Genomic DNA, 20,780 nt, shown 5'->3' on the forward strand with positions numbered 1-20,780 from the left:
TGTAGGCTCTAACACCCTAAGTATGAAAGGGTCAAATAAGAAATCACAAGGTATATGATAAAATTCTTTGATAGTAATGAAAATAAAAGGGGTGCCTGGGTGGCTCAGTCACTTAAGCCTCCGACTTCAGCTCAGGTCAAATCTCACGTTTGTGGGTTCGAGCCCTGTGTCAGGCTCTGTGCTGACAGCTAGCTCAGAGCCTGGAGCCTGCTTCTGGTTCTGTGTCTCCTTCTCTCTCTGCCCCTCCCCCTCTCATGCTCTGTCTCTCTCTGTATCAAAAATAAATAAAACATTTAAAAATTTTTTTAAAAAAAGGAAAAGAAAAATACACCAACACCAACACATACAGGATGCAGCTAAAGCAGCACATAGAGGGAAATTTACAGCTGTAAATAATTATTTTTAAAAAAGATCTCAAATCAACAGCCTAAACTGTCACCTTATAACACTGCAAAAAGAAGAGCACATTAAAAATAAACAAAAACAAAAAAAAAGAAAGAAAATAATAAATTAGGACAAAAATTAGTGGAATCAAGAATAGAAAAACAATAAAGAAAGGAAACAAAGTCAAAATTTGGTTGCATGAAAAGATCTATAAGATTGATAAAGTTTTAGTTGAACTGACCAAGACAAAAAAGACAGAGAGAAGACTCAAATTGTTATAATTAGGAATAAAAGAGAGGTTATTACTACCAGCCTTATATAAATAAAAAGAGTTTTAAAGGAATGCTAGAAAAAAATACATGCCAACAAATTATATAACATAGTTGGAATGCACAAATTCCTAAAATGAAAAAACTACCTTAACTGACTCAGAAAGAAATAGGAAATGTGAATGACCTTAAAACAAATTAAGAGATTGAACTAGAAATTTAAATCTTCCCATAAAGAAAAGCCCAGGACCAGACGGCCTTACTGTCTGTCACATTCTCCTCAACACTTAAAGAAGAATTAATGCCAATCCTTATCTAACTCTTCCAAAAACTAGAAGAGAAAGGAACATATCTCAACTAATTCTATGAGGCTAGTATTAACCCTGATACCAAAACCAAAGACTATTAAGAAAACTACAGACCAATATCTCTTATGAAGATAAATACAAAAATCCACAACAAAATACTAACAAACTGATTTCAGCAACATATAAAAAGGATCATACCCCATGAGCAAATGAGCTTTATCCCAGGAATACAAGGGTAGTTTAATATCTGGTAATCAATATTATTATTATTACCATTATCATTATATCAATAGAATAAAGAAAACAAAATTGAAGATATACATTTGGCCAATAAACACACGAAAATTATTCGTCTTTAGAGAAACGGCAATAGAAATAGCAATGAGATACTACTTCAAACCCACTAGGCTGGCTGTCATTAAAAAAGATAGATCACAGCAATTGCTCTGAGTATGTGTAGAAGTTGGAACCCTCACACATTGCTGGTAGGAGAGCAAAATGCTTCAGCTGCTTTGGAAAGCAGTTTGGTAATTCCTCAAAAGGTTAAACATAGAGTTACAATTATGACCCACAGTTCTATTCCTAAGTATATTTCCAAGAGAAATGAAACATATATCCATTCACATAAGGCGTTGGACATGAATGATCAGAGCAGTGCTATATGAATCATAACCAAAAATGGGAACGACTCAAATGTCCATCAACTGATAATGGATAAACAAAATATAGTATATTCATACAATGGAATATTATTCAGCCACCAAAAAGGAAGTACTCATACGAGCTATAACATGGATGAACTTTGAAAACATTATGTAAAGTAGAAAAGGCCAGACACAAAAAACTACATATTGTATTATTTCATTTATATGAAATGTTCATAACAGGCAAATCCACAGAGAGAGAAAATAAATTAGTAGTTGCTACAGGCAGGTGAACGGGGAATGGGAAATGACCACTAACTGGTACAGTTTCTTTTGGAATGCTAAACCTGTTCTAATATTGACTGTGGCGGTGGCTGCACAAAACCACGAATAGACTAAAAGGCGCTGCATTGTGCACTTTAAATGGGCAAATTGGTGAATGTCTTCTATGTGAGTTCTATCTCAATAAAGCTGTTTTTTTAATTTTTTTAATGTTTTATTTATTGTTGATACAGAGAGAGACAGAGCATGAGAGGGGGAGGGGCAGAGAGAGGAGGAGACACAGAACCAGAAGCAGGCTCCAGGCTCTGACGCGGGGCTCGAACCCACGATTGTGAGAGCTGACCTGAGCCAAAGTCAGAGGCTTAACCAACTGAGCCACCCAGGGGCCCCAAAGCTGTTTTTAAAAAGAAGTAAGGACGTGAAATTTACCACTAACCCAATGGGAACAAAGATTTGGAGTTGAAATTAAATTGATTTAAAAATAGAAGATGCTCCAGACAATAATGGAATATTGTTCAACATTAGAAGAAAATGAGCTATGAAACCATGAAACGGCCCGGAGGAACCTGTATATGCATAGTATGAAGTGAAAGAAGCCAATCTGAAAAGGCTGTGTATCGTATGATTCCAACTATATGACATCTTGGAAACGACAAAACCATAAAGACAGTAAAAAAAGCTCAGTGGTCACTAGAGGTTAGAGGTGAGGGACGGATGAATAGGCAGAACACAGGAATTTTAGGGCAGTGAAACTACTCTGTATGATATGATAATGCCTCGCTATACATTTGTCAAACCAACAGAATATCCAACACCAAGACTGGTCTCTAACGTAAACCACGAACTCTGGGTGATAATGACGCGTCAGTGTAGGCTTGTTGACTTCAACAAATGTATCCTTCCGGTGCTGGATGTTGCCACGAGGGGAGGCTGGGGGCAGGAGGTTCATGGGAACTTCCTGCTCAGTTTTGCTGTGAACCTAAAAGCGCTCGAAAAATAACCTATCATTTAAAATGAGAAAGCAAGGGGCACTCTTGGTTTCAGCTCAGGTCATGATCTCACAGTTTTTGATTTGAGCCCCGCATTGGGCTCTGGGCTGGCAGTGCAGAGCCTGATTGGGATTCTTTCTCTCTCTACCCCTCTCTGTCTCTCAAAATAAATAAATAAACATTTTTTAAAAGTTTTAAAAGGGAAAGCAAAAAAAAATAATATGCGTACTCTTTCTTATACTTCTGATTTTGTGGGATTCGTGCTGTCTGGGCTCTTGATGGGTCGGCATCATCCCAAAGATGAGCCCCACCCCCTTGAGCTTGATTTAAGAGAAGAATGAAGTGCCTACTCTATGCAAGACATTCTTTACTAGGGGATGAGGAGAGGAGAATGGTCGCCTCGCATACTAAAACTGATGCTTGTCTTAAGAAAATGGCAAGGAAATCATAGATGAGACATATTGCATTTTTCTGTATTTTTTTTCTTTTCTTAAGCCCAATGTGGGGCTCGAACTCACGACCCCAAGATCAAGAGTCGCATGCTCTACTGACTGAGCCAGTCAGGTGCCCCTGTGATGTTCTGTAGTTCTTAAAATCTAGAATTTGTGACTTATTTGTATTGTGCTACCTTGACACGGACAATGATTATATTAAATAAAAACTGCAAAGGACATGTACCTAGAAAAAAAATTATTTTCAAATGATCTGGTTCACTTCCCATCTTCCTTTTGCTTCCCCAAACTCCCTTCACTTCCTCCCGTTTCCCTCCATCAAAAGAAATAGAGTGATAGCCCAATCCCAGGAACCAAAAAGGTAGCTGCCAATCAGTATAAAGAGGGAAAAGAATCTAAGTGAGCAAGATGGCTAAGGACAGACAAGAAAATGTGGGATTTCATAGAAGGATATTATCTAAAACAAGTGGATATCATGAAGTTTCCCAAAGATATGTAATAGATATCTGTTCATTTTTTAAAGTTTATTTATTTTTGAGAGGGCGGAGGGGCAGGGAGAGAAGAAGAAAGAGAGAATCCAAGCAGACTCCAAGATGTCGGCACAGAGTCCATCGCGGGGCTCAGTCCCATAAACCATGAGATCGTGACCTGGGCTGAAATCAAGAGGTGGACGCTTAACTGACTGAGCCACCCAGGCACCCCAGATATCTGTTGAGTCATCCACGTTTAATCATCATTTAACAGTGGTACCCAGCACAAGCAATTTAGCATTGTACTACACAATATACACTGGAAAACACAGGAACCATAAACACAGCTGGAGTCTTCCCTCCCCTCCCAGGGATTTCAGCATAAATCCAAGCAAAAGAAGATGAATGCTAAAAATCCCCATCGGGAATCTAGATCTACTGACTACCCTTTATTCACGGGTCTCGTATGAAGCCCACTGTGAGCAGTCAGAACACTTGTGTATTCAACCTCTGTTGCCTGGCTGCGAATCAAGTCACCTGAACATCCGGGGGGACAGGACGATCCGTGGCAGAGCTGGCCAACTGGAAGCACAGACGTACAGCCACACAGGCCGAGCAAACTCGTTCAAGTTTGCTCCGAATACAAAAACCAGTAGGAGCTTCAAGTCTTGAGGATGAATGTGGAGTACCTGGTGAGCAGCCTCACCCGAATCAGCCATCCTAACATTAGGCAAGGAATCCCAAAATTCTGCTGCAACCCAACCGGTTTGGTTTCTTGAGAACAGCTTGCTGGCAATTATGTTGCCCGCCCCAGGCATGGGGTTTTGGCCACAGGAGCTCGGTAAATATTTATCGCCGATGATACTGCTAATGAGAGGACCACAAAGACGAACTGCCCCATTCGAGGGAAGAACTGGAAGCAAAAGGCCACCTTGTCCCGCAGCATTTGAGACGGATCGTGTTACATGTCAGACGTGATAGTGCTACAGTGCATGAGGCATTACTGCCAATTTCCATAGCAGTTGCAAGAGGGTGGCATCTTTATTCCCAGTTTATAGATGAAGCCACCAAGATTTAGGGAGATTATGCACTGTGCCCAGGGTCACGGAGATAAGGAATGGCTGAGCAGAGATTTACATCTTGCTCCTACATCACACGACCGTTTCTTACTCCGCTCTTTGCAGCACAGGGCAGACCCATTCCTGGGCAGGGTATCGACTCAGCTTCCCATCTCAAAAGCTTAGCTCTTAAAAATCTCTTATTGTGCTATTAAAAATGAATGTTTGTTGCAATTTATTATTCTGGGTGTCTCGAAGACTCTTTGGTCAATGATAACCAGAGCTGAGACAATTCTGAATGGGGCTTTTCACAGCGGAGCAGTTTGAATTATGCATTAATTTTTTTTTTAATCAATGGATAACAGATTCAGAAGAAATGGTTGGGGAGGAAACAGACTTTAAAACTTGATAAACACAGATGTGTGAGGGAAATGTTTCCACCAGTGCGTATTCTTGCGCCCTCTGTGATCTGGGGCTTGTGAATATCCTTTTCCTACTGGGAGGCAACACAACATGTATTCTATAGCTTCTTTCTGTCAACTTTGATTATGCCAATTTATCACAATTATTGCTTTATATTTAATCGGAATAAGGACACTAATTGAGTGTCTTCTTTTGTCTAGAGTACTTTATGTCTAGAAAATTTGTGAGAACCATTCAAAGGTGATTGAAAGTGTTCACGATTGTAAAATAAATTGGCTAGAAGGTTGCTACAGTGAAGAAGCCGCATTCATCTTACATTAAGAATTTGTTAAGGGGAGTCGGACAATTGAGTAAATCAGGAATACGGTGACACAGAACACCTCCCATGTTTGGAAAGAGATCATTACAGGGTCTAATGCATCATAAGAAAACCACAGACCTCGGTATTTCACTATTCATTGGATTTGTGATCTGAAAGGGGGAAAATGAAGGTGCCATATATATTTTAAAGTATATTTTAGACCTAAGCTCTTTAAGAATGGATTGGGTTTTTTGTTGTTGTTGTTTTTTAAGAAAAGGTAAATGGAATAGTCCTTGATCCTGGGTGGAGTCTGAGTTCTGAGTTGATTTGGAAGACTCTAATTAGGATTCACAGGAGTAGGAGGAAGAAGCAAAGTTAGGCCCACTGGGATCTTCTCAAAGCCACATGGAGGAATGGGGATGAGTAGTAACTGAGACCAGGCAGGAATGCAAGACCCTTAGCAACTTCTGGGTTCTCCTTTTGGCCTCAGGCCCACCAAGTTAGCTTGGGCCTACCTGCGGAGGGAGCCAAACTTTACCTGCTTGCCCTGAGACTGGGTCTCAGACTTTGAGATGGGCAGGTTGCTCTGCTCCTGGGCAAGAGTGGAGAGCAGCTGAAGCAACCTTGTGGCTGCCACGTACCTTCAAGTCTGTCTGCCTCAATTCTTTAACCTGGAAAATTTTTTCCTGTTTTTTATTTATTTTTGAGACACAGAGAGAGACAGCATGAGCAGGGGAGGGTCAGAGAGAGAGGGAGACACAGAATCGGAAGCAGGCTCCAGGCTCTGAGCTGTCAGCACAGAGCCCAACGTGAACCCACGAACCGCGAGATCATGACCTGAGCCAAACCCGGACGCTTAAGTGACTGAGCCACCCAGGCGCCCCTAACCTGGAAAATGACACTAATGAGAATTCCTTCCTTATGGGGATTGTAAATACGAAATGCAAAGATCCATGTAAAGAGCTTACTGCTGTGTGTGGCATGTAGCAAGTGCTTCGTGGTCACACTTGTCACCACTATCTTCTGCGTTGTACGGAGTAAATTTCTTCTCCAAAGCCACTTCCTGTGGTAGGACAAGGTGGACCATACATCACTATTCTGATCCCAGGCTGATCTTATTTCCTGTGTCTAAGCATAGCGGTGATTTCAGAGGCAAGAAAAGGTCCCACATCCACTTAAATACTTCCGCCTCCACCTGCGTCACAGTGAGTAAGGTGTCTATCTTTGATAACCTCTCTGAAGTGTTTTCTGCTGATATATAATTTTGCTAAGTGAAGCGAGTTGACTTCTCCGGAGAGGGAACACATTAGACAATAAGAAGCAGCAGAATCGGGCTTCCTGAGATGACTGAACTCATGAATAAATATCATCATTTTAAACCAATTACAGGGACTAACTGAACAAGACACTGAGCAAGGTACAAAGTCCCTGAAGGACAGGCAGAAAGCACGGGCTTAGACTCGAAGTTGGTCCGAGGTGGGGGCTGAGCAGCCAGAAAGAAAAAAAAAGACCAAAGTCTTTCTAAAGAGTTTGGAGGAAGTCCTTCACAAACACTATGCTCTTAGGTTTCATCCATGAACCTGAACCTCAAACTTAGATCTGATTTTTCATAATTTTCTAGAGGCATAAGAGAAATGCAAACCCAGAACTCAGAAATATGTATATGTTGATTAATTAATTTCCATGCCAAATCAGTCCCCTCAAGCTCTAGTTTGTGAGATTTAATGACAAAAATAATGGAGAGTGTGGGCTTGAGTTAGAAAAAGAGTTCATCTATTAACTACCAAAGAATACCAACAGTGACTTTCAAAAATCATACATATAATTTTTTTCTTTAAAAAAAAGATAGCACATTAACTTCCAGCAGTGCCTGGGCTGCATATTTTATGAGGTTTATTTGTACCGCGTATCTTTGATGGGCTCTATTTGTGGCTCAAAGTACAAACATACTGATTACAATCACTCTTTCCTACATTTAGGAACAAAATTAATTATCTGCAAAAAGCAGCGAGGCTTAGATAGATTCTCAGTCAGTAAATGATAATAGACAGAGCCCAAATATAATGACTCCGTTTCCTACTTTATCCGTTTTAGACATTCTGAGTGGAATGAAAAAAGGAAAAATTAATTCGCTTTCTGAATATTTTTCAGAAAGGATTTGAATTGGGTAATAAGAAGACAGCACCAACCCTCCCACAGCCCCCACCCGTCGCTGGATTATGCACTTCCCAAAGGGACTTTTTCGGTTTTTGTTGTTGTTTTCTAGCTTCCAGCATTGCTTTTATTTGTTTCTGTTTTACTTTATATAGTAATTTATTTGAATGATATGGTTAATATTTACAGAAGTGTTGTTTTACTAGCTGTTTTATAATATGCTTGTGCATGGCTGTATTTGAAATCTTTATATATTAGTTCCACAGTTTTTTATTTTATGAAATCTTTTTTACAGTGTTATTGAGGCAGATTTGGGGGGTTATATACGTTTCCCATGTCAAGTGTACAACTTAATGACTTTTAAATTATTTTATTTATTTTAATTTCTTTTTTAAATTTATATCCAATAGTTAGCATATAGTACAACAATGATTTCAGGAGTAGATAACTTAATGCACCTGACCTACTTAGCCCATTCCCCTTGCACAACCCCTCCCAATTTCATGATTTTTATGAATTGACTCAGTTGTGCCACTGTCACCACAAGCCAATTTTAGAACATTCCAGCACCCCAGTAAGATCCTTCGCACCCCTTCCAGCATTTTGAGAAGTCTGATGAATTCAGAACCCCAAACACCCCAAGGAACAGTTTTAAAGGGCATTAAGAAGTCTGTGCTGGCACCAAAGCAAAGGTTGTTTGTCTTACCCTGTTAGCATTCCCCCAACAAGGAAAGGAAGAGTACACTGGGAGCCCCGGTACATGCCCGGGATCAGCATTCAGAAGACTGTGGCTGCTGGCCATCGTGAAGTTTGTATTTTTTAAAAATCTTTTTAATGTTTATTTATTTTTTGAGAGACAGAAACAGCGTGAGCAGATGAGTGGCAGTGAGACAGGGAGACACAGAATCTGAAGCAGGCTCCAGGCTCTAAGCTGTCAGCACAGAGCTCGACACGGGGCTCGAACTCATGGACCGTGAGATCATAACCTGAGCCGAAGTCAGACGCTTAACTGACTGCGGCCCCCAGGCGCCCCGAAGTTTGTATTTTATCTTACAAAAGCTGCAACAGGCTGGAAGAAATTTCCCTCAGCTTGGCCTTGTTGTGAAACCCTTTATTACAGCAAAATTATAACCACCGTCACCTGAGGAAATTGTTGTATGAGTGGAACTGCATTTAAAAGTGCTTCTGTGGCGTTCGAAATATGTTTTCCATTTTCCAGGTAGGGGTGGGGAGGCTGGCTGGTGAGAAGCAGTCCCAGTAGAAAGCATGTGTCATTGGAGACCCTCACCAGGTAGCAGCAGGCATGAGGGGGGAGGGAGCCCAGGTCACCTGAGGTGCTGCTGTGCGGACACGAGTAACCTTATTCCAAGTGGGGAGACAGCACCCCAGAGGAACCATGCTGTGTGCCTGACGCCATGTTTCCGGAGGCATTTCGTCTTTGCAAGGGAGACAGTGAGTATCCGGGGGCTTCTGTGCCCTCACCAGCTAGGAGGCTGCTGTCGAGGGCCTCTGGTTCCCGGGCCACTCAGCACAGAGAAGGCATTTTAAAGGACTCCCTCACTGTCACTGCTGGGAGCATGAAGATCCTTAGAATATCATGTGATGGCATGACCTTTGTGGGCTTCACTCAGCTGAGCCACTTAGCAATACAAAATCCCCACCCCCAGCCAAGCAAGAAAAGAAATGACGGCATGGGGACCGAAAAGAGAGCAGCAGAGTAGGAGCTGAAGGCCCAGAGCAGCAGAGTCTACTCCTAACCAGACAGACTCCTAACAGTCAGGCGCCCCTTTCCTACTTCCTTTTTAAAGCATTCTCTCCAGAGCAGAGAAAACTGCCACTGTTTTGTCTTTGGGCGTGCCCACAGGTGGCACACAGCCCTGCCTTTTGGCCAACTGGTCAGGACGGCACTTGGGGTCTTTCGCGACTTCTAATTTCCTTTTTTGGCCCCTCAAAGGCATTGTGAACTTGGGAGGTTGTTGCAGCCATCCTAGTTTGGGGGATCCTGTGTTGCCTTGTGTTTCTGTGTGTCTTATAAACAGGAGTGCTTTTGCCCCAGACTTGTTTCCAAGTACCTTTGAATAGCGAACAGCCTTGGAAGACAGAGACAGTGCCTCCCTTTGGAGAAAAGAGCAGGCAGACTGACTACCTGTCATCAAAGATCCGGGTTCCCTAAGCTCAAGGCTCTGCTTCTGTAGTGCCACATGTGCGGCGCGCAGAGCTCATCGGGCCCCTGCCGCCTGACCCCGCTGGAGTCGGGGCACGGGGACCCGGCACAGACGCGGCTACCCTGGCTACGGCTACTTCCCGAAGAAACAAACTGTCCTTCACCTCTGAGCCAGGAAATCTCACATCTTTAACCAGGAAACTGTGGCCAGCAAACTTGTTAGCCTGCAACTCCGGTAAAAGTCTCTGATCGTTCACAGTTCTCGACGACATGTTGTCTTTCTCAAGACTCAGAACATGTAGAACACCTGGTAATCACGCTGCCACTTCTTGCCAAGGCAAAGGCATGTAATTCCAGATTCGTGAAGGGCCCACCTAATTTCCTGATATGACCACCATTTAAAAGGTGCCCCGAAATGAACACTTACTTAGTGCCTAAAAGTGCTGCCAAGTTTTTCCTTTGTATACTTCTCTTCAATAAATATGTAATTTATGTTTAAAAACTATGTTTTCCCCCAGGGAGGCACTCAAGCTATTTTTTATTGTGAGCACTTTTGTCTGTCCAGAATGCACCTCATGCAAATGAAGTTGCTTACCGCACTTCTAGATGTTGTCCTGCAGACACTGATTAGATAGGCATTTACTTGTTTTTATCACTTTGAAATCACTTTGTACTAAAAACATCTTGGATGAATTCAGACAAGGCATCTCTATGTGAGACTGAAAAATGAAAGTCCAAAGTGATGGCATGAAGAGAGAAACATTGACACTCTGACACCTGAGAAATAACCTCAGCCTTCAAAGCGGAGACGAAGGGAGGGCTAATCTTGGGAATTCTGATGAGTTACAGTCACTCACGCAGACAGCAAAATATAAGAATTTGATAGAGTGAATTATTGTTGAGGATCAGCAGAAAATCTTCCCCAGAGCTTCCGAGCCCACATAAATACAGACTTCACCAAAGATATCTTCAGAAATTGTAGCAAGGGAAATGGATGTACTTGGATGCCAGAGTACTTTAGGTCCTCAACGCACAATGCTACTGCTAAGGAAACTCTATAATGGAGACTAGGATGTACCATGAAGGTCCAGAATCAAAGGCAGATGCACTAAAAACCATCTGTTGGTCTAACGGGCAGATTCCAAACGTTACAATGGGAAGATGAGCTATTCCTTGCCACTGGCACTGCTCAGAGAGCGTCTAGGCAAAGTCATTTCGCTGTGTGACTGGCTCTTTCATTACCTACACAAACATTCCTTCTTCCCCTAGAAACTACTCTGTGCCTTTAAGTGGCACAAAGACTAAAAGTCTCGCACCTTTTGGTACTTTATTGGGAAATACTATATAGCAAGAGTCTCCAAGGAGGGAGAATGAATTCAAAAACTGTGCAGCTGAGAAAACAGCAGGGAGAAATACAGGATATTAAATAAGATAGTAAGAACCTACTTAGCCTGTGTCCAGGGAACGAAGACTCTGGGGAAGACAGAGGTGAAGGATTTGAGAGAGCAATAGAGTGAAACGTTAAAAGCATGAGCTTTGGAGTCCAGCAGATCTGGCTTTCAGTGTCAGCTTTGCTACCTGCTGGCTGAGTGACGTGTGAGAGCAGCAAGAGAATCACCATCATCTTTCCACGCCTCCTCGCACCCCCCCCAGCATGGATCATATTGCCCCGCCCCCAAATGGATGCTCACTAATGTTTCCCGAAATGAGTCCCAGCTCAGATCACGCTAGAGTTAATATCACAATGAGGAACGTCAGGAGAAAGAGCGGTGGTAGGAAAGGTTACAAATTTTACCCAACATTCAGTGAGGCATATAATAAGCCAAGGTAATGAACTTGAGGGAGAGGAAATACTAATGCTGAGAAATTCTGAGATGAATCAATAAAGAAAGTACATGGGTACAAATGGAAACCTAAAAGTGCAAACAGTCATGTGAGGATATGTGAGCGATGACTATGGGGGGGGGTACAGAATATAAATAAAATCATAGAAATTTTTGGGACAATTTCTGGGAGAGCAGGTAAACATCCAAAATGCTGGTTATTTATCATTGAATCAATGAATGTGAAATGTACAATGGCTATGCCTATAATCCATACACACATATGTGGTAATGAAAATCAAAATGGTTTCAGAGTAAAAACAATTGCATTTTTAAAAGAAGATCGTGGTTGGGGTGCCTGGGTGGCTCAGTAGCTTAAGTGTCTGATTCTTGATTTCAGCGCAGGACATGATCTCACGATTCTTGGGATTGAGCCCCTCTTTGGGTTCTGCACTGGGAACAGAGCATACTTGGGATTCTCTCTCTGCCCCTCCCCTGCTCTCTCTTCTCTCATTCAAAATAAACAAACATTTAAAAAAATAAATACGTAAAAGAAGGTTGTGGCATTTGACAATGTGGGTGGAGTGCAACAACAATGTTGAAAACATATGCAATGATACTAATATAAACCTACTCAATACTCACTTGGGGCCATGATATTTAACCTAGTTCACAAATGTAGATAGAGTCAAGATGGCTCTGTTTACAGTCCCATCATTAAAACGTTCTTGGACTTTTCAGTACAAATGTTCTGTCTCCTTCCCTTTCTCTCCACTTTCTTGATCTCTGTCTCTCCCATGCGCGTGCACATGCACACACACACACATTTTCACACAATATCTTATTTTCCTCTTTGGACTAAAATGACATGAAACATCCTGGCATGGAAAAATAAATGTAAGAAGTAGTCACTGTCCATTTGGCACTTAGAAAAATGCAGTAGAAAGAGAACCGGACTGGGTTTGAGCAAGTACGTGCCATGCACCTAGAACTCTGCCCGGTACTTTGAACCTATCTTTTCAATTGATCCCCACACATCAAGCCTATTTTATAGATGAGGAATCTGAGGTCCTAGCTTTGCCATTAGCCATCATTCACTCCCAATCTCTGGGCCTTACCTTATGTTCCAAACAAGGTGGCTGGATTTGTTCCCAAAGGAGTATCAGAATCAATGGGGACACTTTTTTGAAAAAAAATTAATTTTTATGTAATGTCTACCCCCAACATGGGGCTCAAACTTACAACCCTGAGATCAAGAGTCACCTGCTCTACAGACTGAGCCAGCCAAGTGCCCCTGGGCACTTTTAAAATGACAAATTCTGGGGCACCTGGGTGGCTCAGTTAAGCGTCCAACTTTGGCTTGGGTCATGATCTCACGGTTGGTGAGTTCAAGAGCCTGGAGCCTACTTTCTATTCTATGTCTCCCACCCACTCTCTCTGCTCCTCCTCCCCCACTCACACTCTTTCTCTTTCTCAAAAATAAATAAACATTAAAAACGTTTAATAAAATGACAAATTCTATGACTAATTCTCCAGCCTCTCAACAGACCTGTGGCATCAGAATCCCCAGGCGGAGACTTTGGGATAGTGATGATGAGCCAAGCTTGGGACTCAGATGTTTACGACCTCTAGGAGGACTGCGAGCGAGAGCACCCCAAACATTCAATCCCATGCCTCCACTTGGTATTTGGAGGAAACGAAAACGATGTTAGGGAAAACTAAAGCACTAACAGGCCATACTTCAACAGTGCCCTGTTCACTTAGAAGCCCACAATGTCCCTTGCAGTCAGGGGTAGATGGGAGCCACCAAAACAATGGAGCAAACTCCGTGTATGGCGGGATTCACGGCTTAGAGCTAGCTAAAAAGGTTGTCCCAACAGAGCTCAGGAAAAGCATATTTTCAGAGAGGTCTCTCAGCACAGCCTAACCGCAAACAGGACAGACTGGCAGCATTTTATATTTTATCACAACAGGAAGGAGAGGGCGCTACAGCAGAACCTCATTAATGCTTTCGTTTTAAATCGGCTTTTGCTTTGGGGCTTTCTGCGGGTTTGTTAACATGAATCGAGTTCCGCAGTCTACCCAGCACTCACTTCCCCTCACCCTCTCCCACAAATGGCCCAGCCCCTTTCTGGCCGGTGGAGCCTATGCGCTGGATCACACCTGGCCGATGATTCCCCCACCCCCACCATTTGGGATATATTACTTAGAGCTGGTGGTCATAAAACAGTAACAAGGCAGAGTTTACATATGCTTGCTCTTCTAGTTCAGGCATTCCCTGGGGAAGGCAGACTTCACGCTCTCATAACGCTGGGAGCTGGGAGCAATCAGGCCCTTAATGGCCAAAACAGAAAGCGACTGCATCACTGAGCACCTCTTGACAGCCAAGCCCTTTCTTCCTGAATGATAATGATATGAAATGTACTCCTCCAGCATGCACACGCACGTATGCGCATGCGCGCACACACGCTTGCACATGTGCACCTAAAGTACAGCAGTTTTGGCACTCTGAAATAACTATTCAATTTAAGTTCATGATGACTGCAAAATCCTAATGGAGCCTGTAGAATGAAAGTCTGGAGGGTCCACTGGCATGGTGGAAACAGGAGAGCTGGCGGCCGAAGACCTAGGACTCTAGTCCTTCTGGCTCTCCAGTTAATTATGTAACTTTGGGCCAGGCTCCCTGAACTCATTGCTTCTTTTGTAACCAATGGGATTGGACCAGCTAATCTCTCGTGGCCTTTCCAACACTCCCATTATGGTGAAATGCTCACTATGGTGAAATTTATTCAGTTACACATCTGTCCGACAACTAGACTGACCTTTCCAAGACTTAAGAACTATGTCTTGGGTAACTGAATACCCGGCACCTGGCAAAGTGCCATGAACAAAAGGGATGCTTAATAAATGTTTACTAAATACGCCTTCATCCCTAGAGCCCAATCAAAACAATGCACTTAACACCTTACCAGTTCCCCACTCTATTTTTGTGTATAAAAGCACTAGAGGAGGACATGTTTTCAAGATTAATTATGTCGCTGTGAAGAAGCCAATATCAGAGTCAGCTTTTACACATTCCCATACCCTGTCTTTAATGTTGTCTCCTCATTTTTCCTCTTACTAAAGACATTTCCACACCCTGGCCCCTTGCTTTGTGCCTGACACGCAGTGGGGCCTCAAACACTATCAGGCGAAGTTTGTGAACACATCCACTTGTCATTTTTCCAGTTCTGTAAGATTTACTTTTGCATAAGGCCCCAGAATCTGGCCTCGAATTATAAAGCAGTCAAGGGAATAATTAGCCACTGAAGAACACTATCATTAGGACATTTCTGTTCATTTTACTCTAAAATATTTTCTCAGTAAATGTGTTTTAAACGGCTAACATTGTGAATGGGGCAATTAGAACAGCGCCGTGAGTAGCCATGCTGTGGCCTGCATCATTTCTGTGCTCCTTCCTAGTGTAATCCACCAAAGAAACCAATTAGCCCTATCACTTTGTATTTCCCGAGTTTAAAGATGGACCAAATGGCCCAGACTGCCCCCTACGTTCTGGGTAACCGATGGCCAGAAGTACACGACAGCTGCGCTGTAAAGAAGCCAAGAGCGTGTGTCAACCAATCTAGCCAAACCTGGGTTTGAATCCCAGTTCCCCTACTGCTCAACTTAACAGCTTTGAGATCCTTGTATTTAACCTTTTTTTAAGTTTATTTACTTTGAGAGAGAGAAACAGAGAGAGAGAGAGAGAGAGATCTAGCAAGTGAGCAGGGGAGAGGGAGAGAGAGAAAAAGAGAGAGAATCCCAGGCAGGCTCCATGATGCCAGGGCAGAGCCCGAAGTGACGCTCGAACTCATAAAGCATGCAATCATGACCTGAGCCGAGATCAAGAGTCAGATGTTTCACCAACTGAGCCATCCAGGCACCACAAGGTATTTAGCCTCTTTAAGCTTCATTTCCCCCTGTGTAAAATGGGGACAATATTAGGACCTATCTTGTGGATTACTGTGAAATAGTAGTAGAAGAACTGGCCAGCAGAGCACCTGGAACATAGCTGGAGTTTGACAGTGGTAGCATATTATTGGATTTGGCCACCTTCGTCTACAAAGCTGGCAGCATTCAGGAATCAGTCACAACTACCTTAGCGGGATGTGCTGGTAGCTCTTGGTTGTATGTTCTGCTCAATGTTGAAAAGTGGGTGCCGCCTGTGATTCTGAATGTGCGCATTCTAGCTTGGCAGGTACAGTGTAATTGAAACCAAGCCAAACTGCTGCCGCACTTACAGAACTGTCCCACCGCCATCACAAAGCCCATCCAAAGAGGGTTAGACTGGCATAACTGAGGGTATGGGCACAACTGCTGGAAAATGTGGATATTCTGCGTCACTTATGTTCTTGTGTAGTTTTAGTTCGGGGGTTCTGGCTTGGGCCTCTTGTGTTTAAAGTCATGATTCAAAAGGGTCATGTGATATACATGATTAAGAGTCTGAGAGTGAAATCAGAAAAATGGGTAATAACCTCATCAAAGGGAAACCCAATCAATTTCTGAATCACAGCTCTTCCAATAACTATAGCTGGGTGCCCTTGGGTAAATTATAGCTTCACTGAGCTTCAGTTTCCCCATTTGAGAAATGGAGATAATTGTGCCTACCTCCCAGGGTTGTCGCAAAGATGATAATGACTAACAACAATGGGAATAATAGCTAATATTTACTGAAGCCTTACCACATTCCATGCACATGCTAAATGCTTTAAAATATGTTATTCTCTATGAGGAAGATGTCCTTTTTAACCTCATTTTATGAATCAGTGATACGAGGCTCATAAAGATAAGAGGATTCACCCAAGTTCCCACAAAAAGCAAGTAGAGGGAGGTAAAATGCAAAGCCAGGCACTATGACTCCGTAGCCTGTGAGATCATTCAGCCCCTCGATCTTGTCTGCCTAGCCCCCGGATCTTCCCCTCACATCTCTCCATAAGCACCTGCCGCTGGCCAGGCTGCCACACCCTAATAGGACCCAATTCCTCAGAAAATTGTAGACTGGTACTCACAGTGGTGGTCAGCTTTCCTCCATTCTTCTGGACATATTGGATGGAATCGTGGATCGTCGAAAAGAGACCAAGCAGCACGTTCTCCATGTCGTAGATTCTGTACATGCCATTCACCAGTTCCTCGAGAGACAGAATGTATTCTCTCCAGTACTTGTCGATCTCCACCACGCCCGCCATACAGCCTTGCATGACCACATTGCAGTAGCCCCCACAAGGCTTCACCATCATCAGTCCCTGGCAGTAAGAGCAGTACCACATTCTGGTGAGCATCCGGCCACAGTCTTTACTGAACTTCAGGTGATCAGTTGTGTTGATCACCTCAATTCCGAGGTTCAGGGCCTGGAGGAAGATCCTGGTCACCTGCAGCGACTTGGAAACCTGGGTCATAATTAGCTTGGGGAAATTCCCAAAGACTTTCAGGTCACGCCTTGCCCCTCGGAGGCACTCATTGATGTCCAAGGTCGACTCAGGCAGGCCGGGGCTCATAAGCTGGGTATAGATGACTGGAAACAGGCTGTCAAACAATTCGTTGACCATGTCATCCACGTTGATGTCAGAACCCAGGATATAGAGAGACACGTCAGTGAAAAATTCACCCACGAACTCAAAAGCTTGTGGGGTCAGGCTCGGATAGTTGTTCTTAAACATGGCGTTGGTGTAATTCTTGGCATGGCGAACAACAATTTCAAAGGCCTCTGTAAAAGAAGAGATATAGAAATGCCCACAAATTAAAGCATGAAAACACGAGGTGTAATTGAATCTGAGATTTCTCTATTGCTGTGGTGATTAAAGTCCCATTTGCCTTAAATAATTGACTCATATTCATTTCTGGCATTGCCTCCACTTCTGTGGTTGTCTGCTTCTATAAATCAATTTTCCTTTCTGAACATGAAGTCCAAACTCTGATGTGCACATAAATTCTTAAACACACAAATTGTATTTCAAATGACAAAAGCCAGGATTCGGTTAACATTTCGACTTCTCATGAAAATATTGATTAAAAATTGGCTAAATGAGAAGTTATTTCTTTCTTTCATTGATTTATTCAGTTACAAAGAAAATGCATTTCAGGACATTTCATTTTTAGACAGAGACAAATATTTGACAACAAACCATATACTTTATAAACTCCCATAACAATTTAAGCCTGTTCAGCCCTGGAGGAACCGCGAGTTCTTAGCCAAGAATAAAAGCTATCATGAATTTAATCATTTGGGGTAGATTTTCTCCAGGTAACTTTAAAGGGAGCTATCTAACAGACTGCCAGAGCTGCAAATGGAATTTATCCCCAAAATGGGTATCTGCATGGGGAAAAAAAATCCACGCATTTATCTATGTATTTGATATTGCAAATAACACCTCTGGTATTTGCAAGCTCAACCTCTGAGGTATAAGTGCTAAGCTTCCTTGGTGAAGTTTGGCTTCCACATGGCTTGGAATCCTTATCTACGCTACAGAGACTATGAATTCAGGATTACATATGCTGCCCCTACCCCTTGGCATAAGGCCCAATTAGTGCCATTGGCTTTGAGAAAGAAGGTGATAAAGTCACCATCTCATTTTCTCCAAACTGAAACCTGCCAGACACAGATTATCTCAAATAATAAGAGTTCCACATCCATATGAGGGAAGGGATAACAGCCATAATGACAGGTCTTTCATGAAATTAGACAGGGTTTTAAAACAAACAAAAATAACCAAGTTTCCTGAGACATTTAAAATTAACCTTCTACTTTCTTTCATCCCCTTCCAAAGTGCAAAGGTCCATGACAGATGTAATCTAAATGATGCCAATTCATGAGCCTTGAAAGATCAAATCATTGCTACTTTCAGACTACTAGAGAGACTGTACTCCACCAGCTCCTTGGGATCACTTAGTCCAACATCTCAGTCATCTGCGGCAGAACTGAGCTCCGGGTCATGTGACACCATCTGCCCTGGATCTCTCACAAGGTAGAACACGCTTGCTAGATTCTTCCCTTGGGCTCATGACATGCTCAGCCATGGTGAGCAGATGTGTGTATAAGTCTACTGGGCTTCCAAGCCCACTTGAGAAAGCTAATCTTCATTTCCATCAACTGCTCATTTGTTTGTTTTGTTTTGTTTAGAACGTTAAGCAATTCCTGGAAAGGTTATCTATTTTATAGCAATTTCTTCCTAACCACACTTGCTACTTTTTTTCTCAATCCTTGAGGTTGAATGAGGCCATGAGGCCAAAAGATCATCCGGCCCAATACAAAGGACCAGTGAACGAATTCTTTGAAATCATCAGAAATTTGGAGATTTAAAATTCTCCATTCATTTTAATTTTGGCTTCCACGCATTTATTAAATCGTGCCAGGGATACGTAAGTGCTGGGTAGCTGGAGACACACCATCCTTGTCTTACAAGTACTCACAGGCTGTAGGGCTTGGTGCTCATAAAGCATTTCCAAGAATATTATGATATCTACATTTTACAAAACTCTTCTAAATTTGATATTGTGGTCCCCATTTTCTAAATGATGGGATGGGCGGTCGGCAGGGTTTAGGCACTTCCCTAGGGTCACACAGCCACAAAGTAGTAGTCCGCTCAGACTAGTGCCTCCCAGCCCTGGTTACACTCTCGCTGCCCTAAGCCCTACAGCCAACACACATATCCTCGAAAACCTTTGTAGAAACTTACTTTCCTTTTTAAGCTCATTATTTTCCCATTGGCTTCTACTCTCCGGACAGAAATGTGTTTGAAGGAATTGCAGCCCAAAGACCAACAAAGCAGAGTTGCGCTTTCACCTTTGCCTTGAGGCAGCACGAGGTAAGGCGAGGCGGACAGCTACCCTAACATGAATTCTGTACAAGGCAAATGTCGTCTCTAGCACAGCGCGTGTGTTCTCTAATGTGCGAGAGGTAGGGCAGTGAGATTCCATAGACTGTACCACCAGAACCTTGTTTTTTAAGTTTCTGTTACTACTAGCACTGCTGGATCAATAGAAAAAGAAAATTACAAAAGATCCTGAACTCTTCTTCAGGAAGAATAACAATGCATATTGCAGGGGGAAAGGGCTCAGGGTTCACATCTAACCTCCAGCTCACATGTGCTCCCTGCTCTCACTATCACAGCTCAGAATCCACTTAGCACGTCTCTGGGTTGTGCCCAACCCTCTTACTTCTATATCACAGGACAGCAGACCAAACCATAACTGCTCAAGCGAAGGCTCCTTGGGGAATTATAGAAACCACCACAAGGTGAAAAGTGATGTTCAACTTGAGGCTGGCAACTGGAGGTTTCATGAAATGAAGCCAAGGGCTAGAATTACTGCAGGGAAGTTCAGCTCATTGATTTTTTTTGGTGGGGGGGGGAGGGGAGGGAGGTCAGATAATAATGCACACTTAAGCTACAGGGGATTTCCTCTGTCTCCTTCCTGGAAAGAAGCCAAGAGTCATGTCCAGGAAAAACTGGAACAATGTAAAACTCAGAGGTATAAAGAAACATTTGGTACTGAACAAAAAATATTTTTTTACAATATATAAAAAGATAAATGATACAGATAAATCTAATAAGCTGAGTTAATACACATCCCAATATTGCAAGGTTTCTAGATTTGTAGATGCCCCCATCATTATCCTGGTCACCACTCTTTGGACACACTCCAGTGTTGTCAATGTCTTCCTGAAATCATGGAGGGAAATTCACAACGGGACACAATGGGACCCACATGTGGTTTGATACTGAAGTTTGCAATCAGGCTATTATTTCTCTTTAAATGGTTCAATAACTTCTTCAACTAACCACACCCCGCAACCTCTGGACATAAAATCTATTGCTGTAGCAAAATGACCATCTTTACATTGGGTAATGATGTTTCTGCAGGCAGGCCCACTCAGAAAGAAATGTGCTTTCACGGGCATTTTCAGTAGAAGGCTGCATACGTTCAAAAAGGAGACCATAACTGTGGTTGGAAGAGAGGAACAAATGAACCGCTGAATTCCCTTCAAGGCCTTGAGAATAGGGCAGCCCCAGGGCACCTGGGTG

At 42.8% G+C, this 20,780-nt stretch overlaps 1 protein-coding gene across 1 annotated transcript in view; it reads right to left on the bottom strand.

Moving 5' to 3' along the window:
- GPC3 (glypican 3) overlaps positions 1-20,780 on the bottom strand; it is a 394,908-nt gene that overhangs the window by 184,220 nt on the left and 189,908 nt on the right. The window contains exon 2 of the mRNA XM_029929914.1: positions 16,770-17,464. Coding sequence (XP_029785774.1) covers positions 16,770-17,464 — 695 coding nt within the window. The remainder of the gene's footprint in view (positions 1-16,769; positions 17,465-20,780) is intronic.

This window comes from Suricata suricatta, chromosome X, assembly GCF_006229205.1.
Source record: "Suricata suricatta isolate VVHF042 chromosome X, meerkat_22Aug2017_6uvM2_HiC, whole genome shotgun sequence".
In the NCBI taxonomy this organism is placed as follows: Eukaryota; Metazoa; Chordata; class Mammalia; order Carnivora; family Herpestidae; genus Suricata; species Suricata suricatta.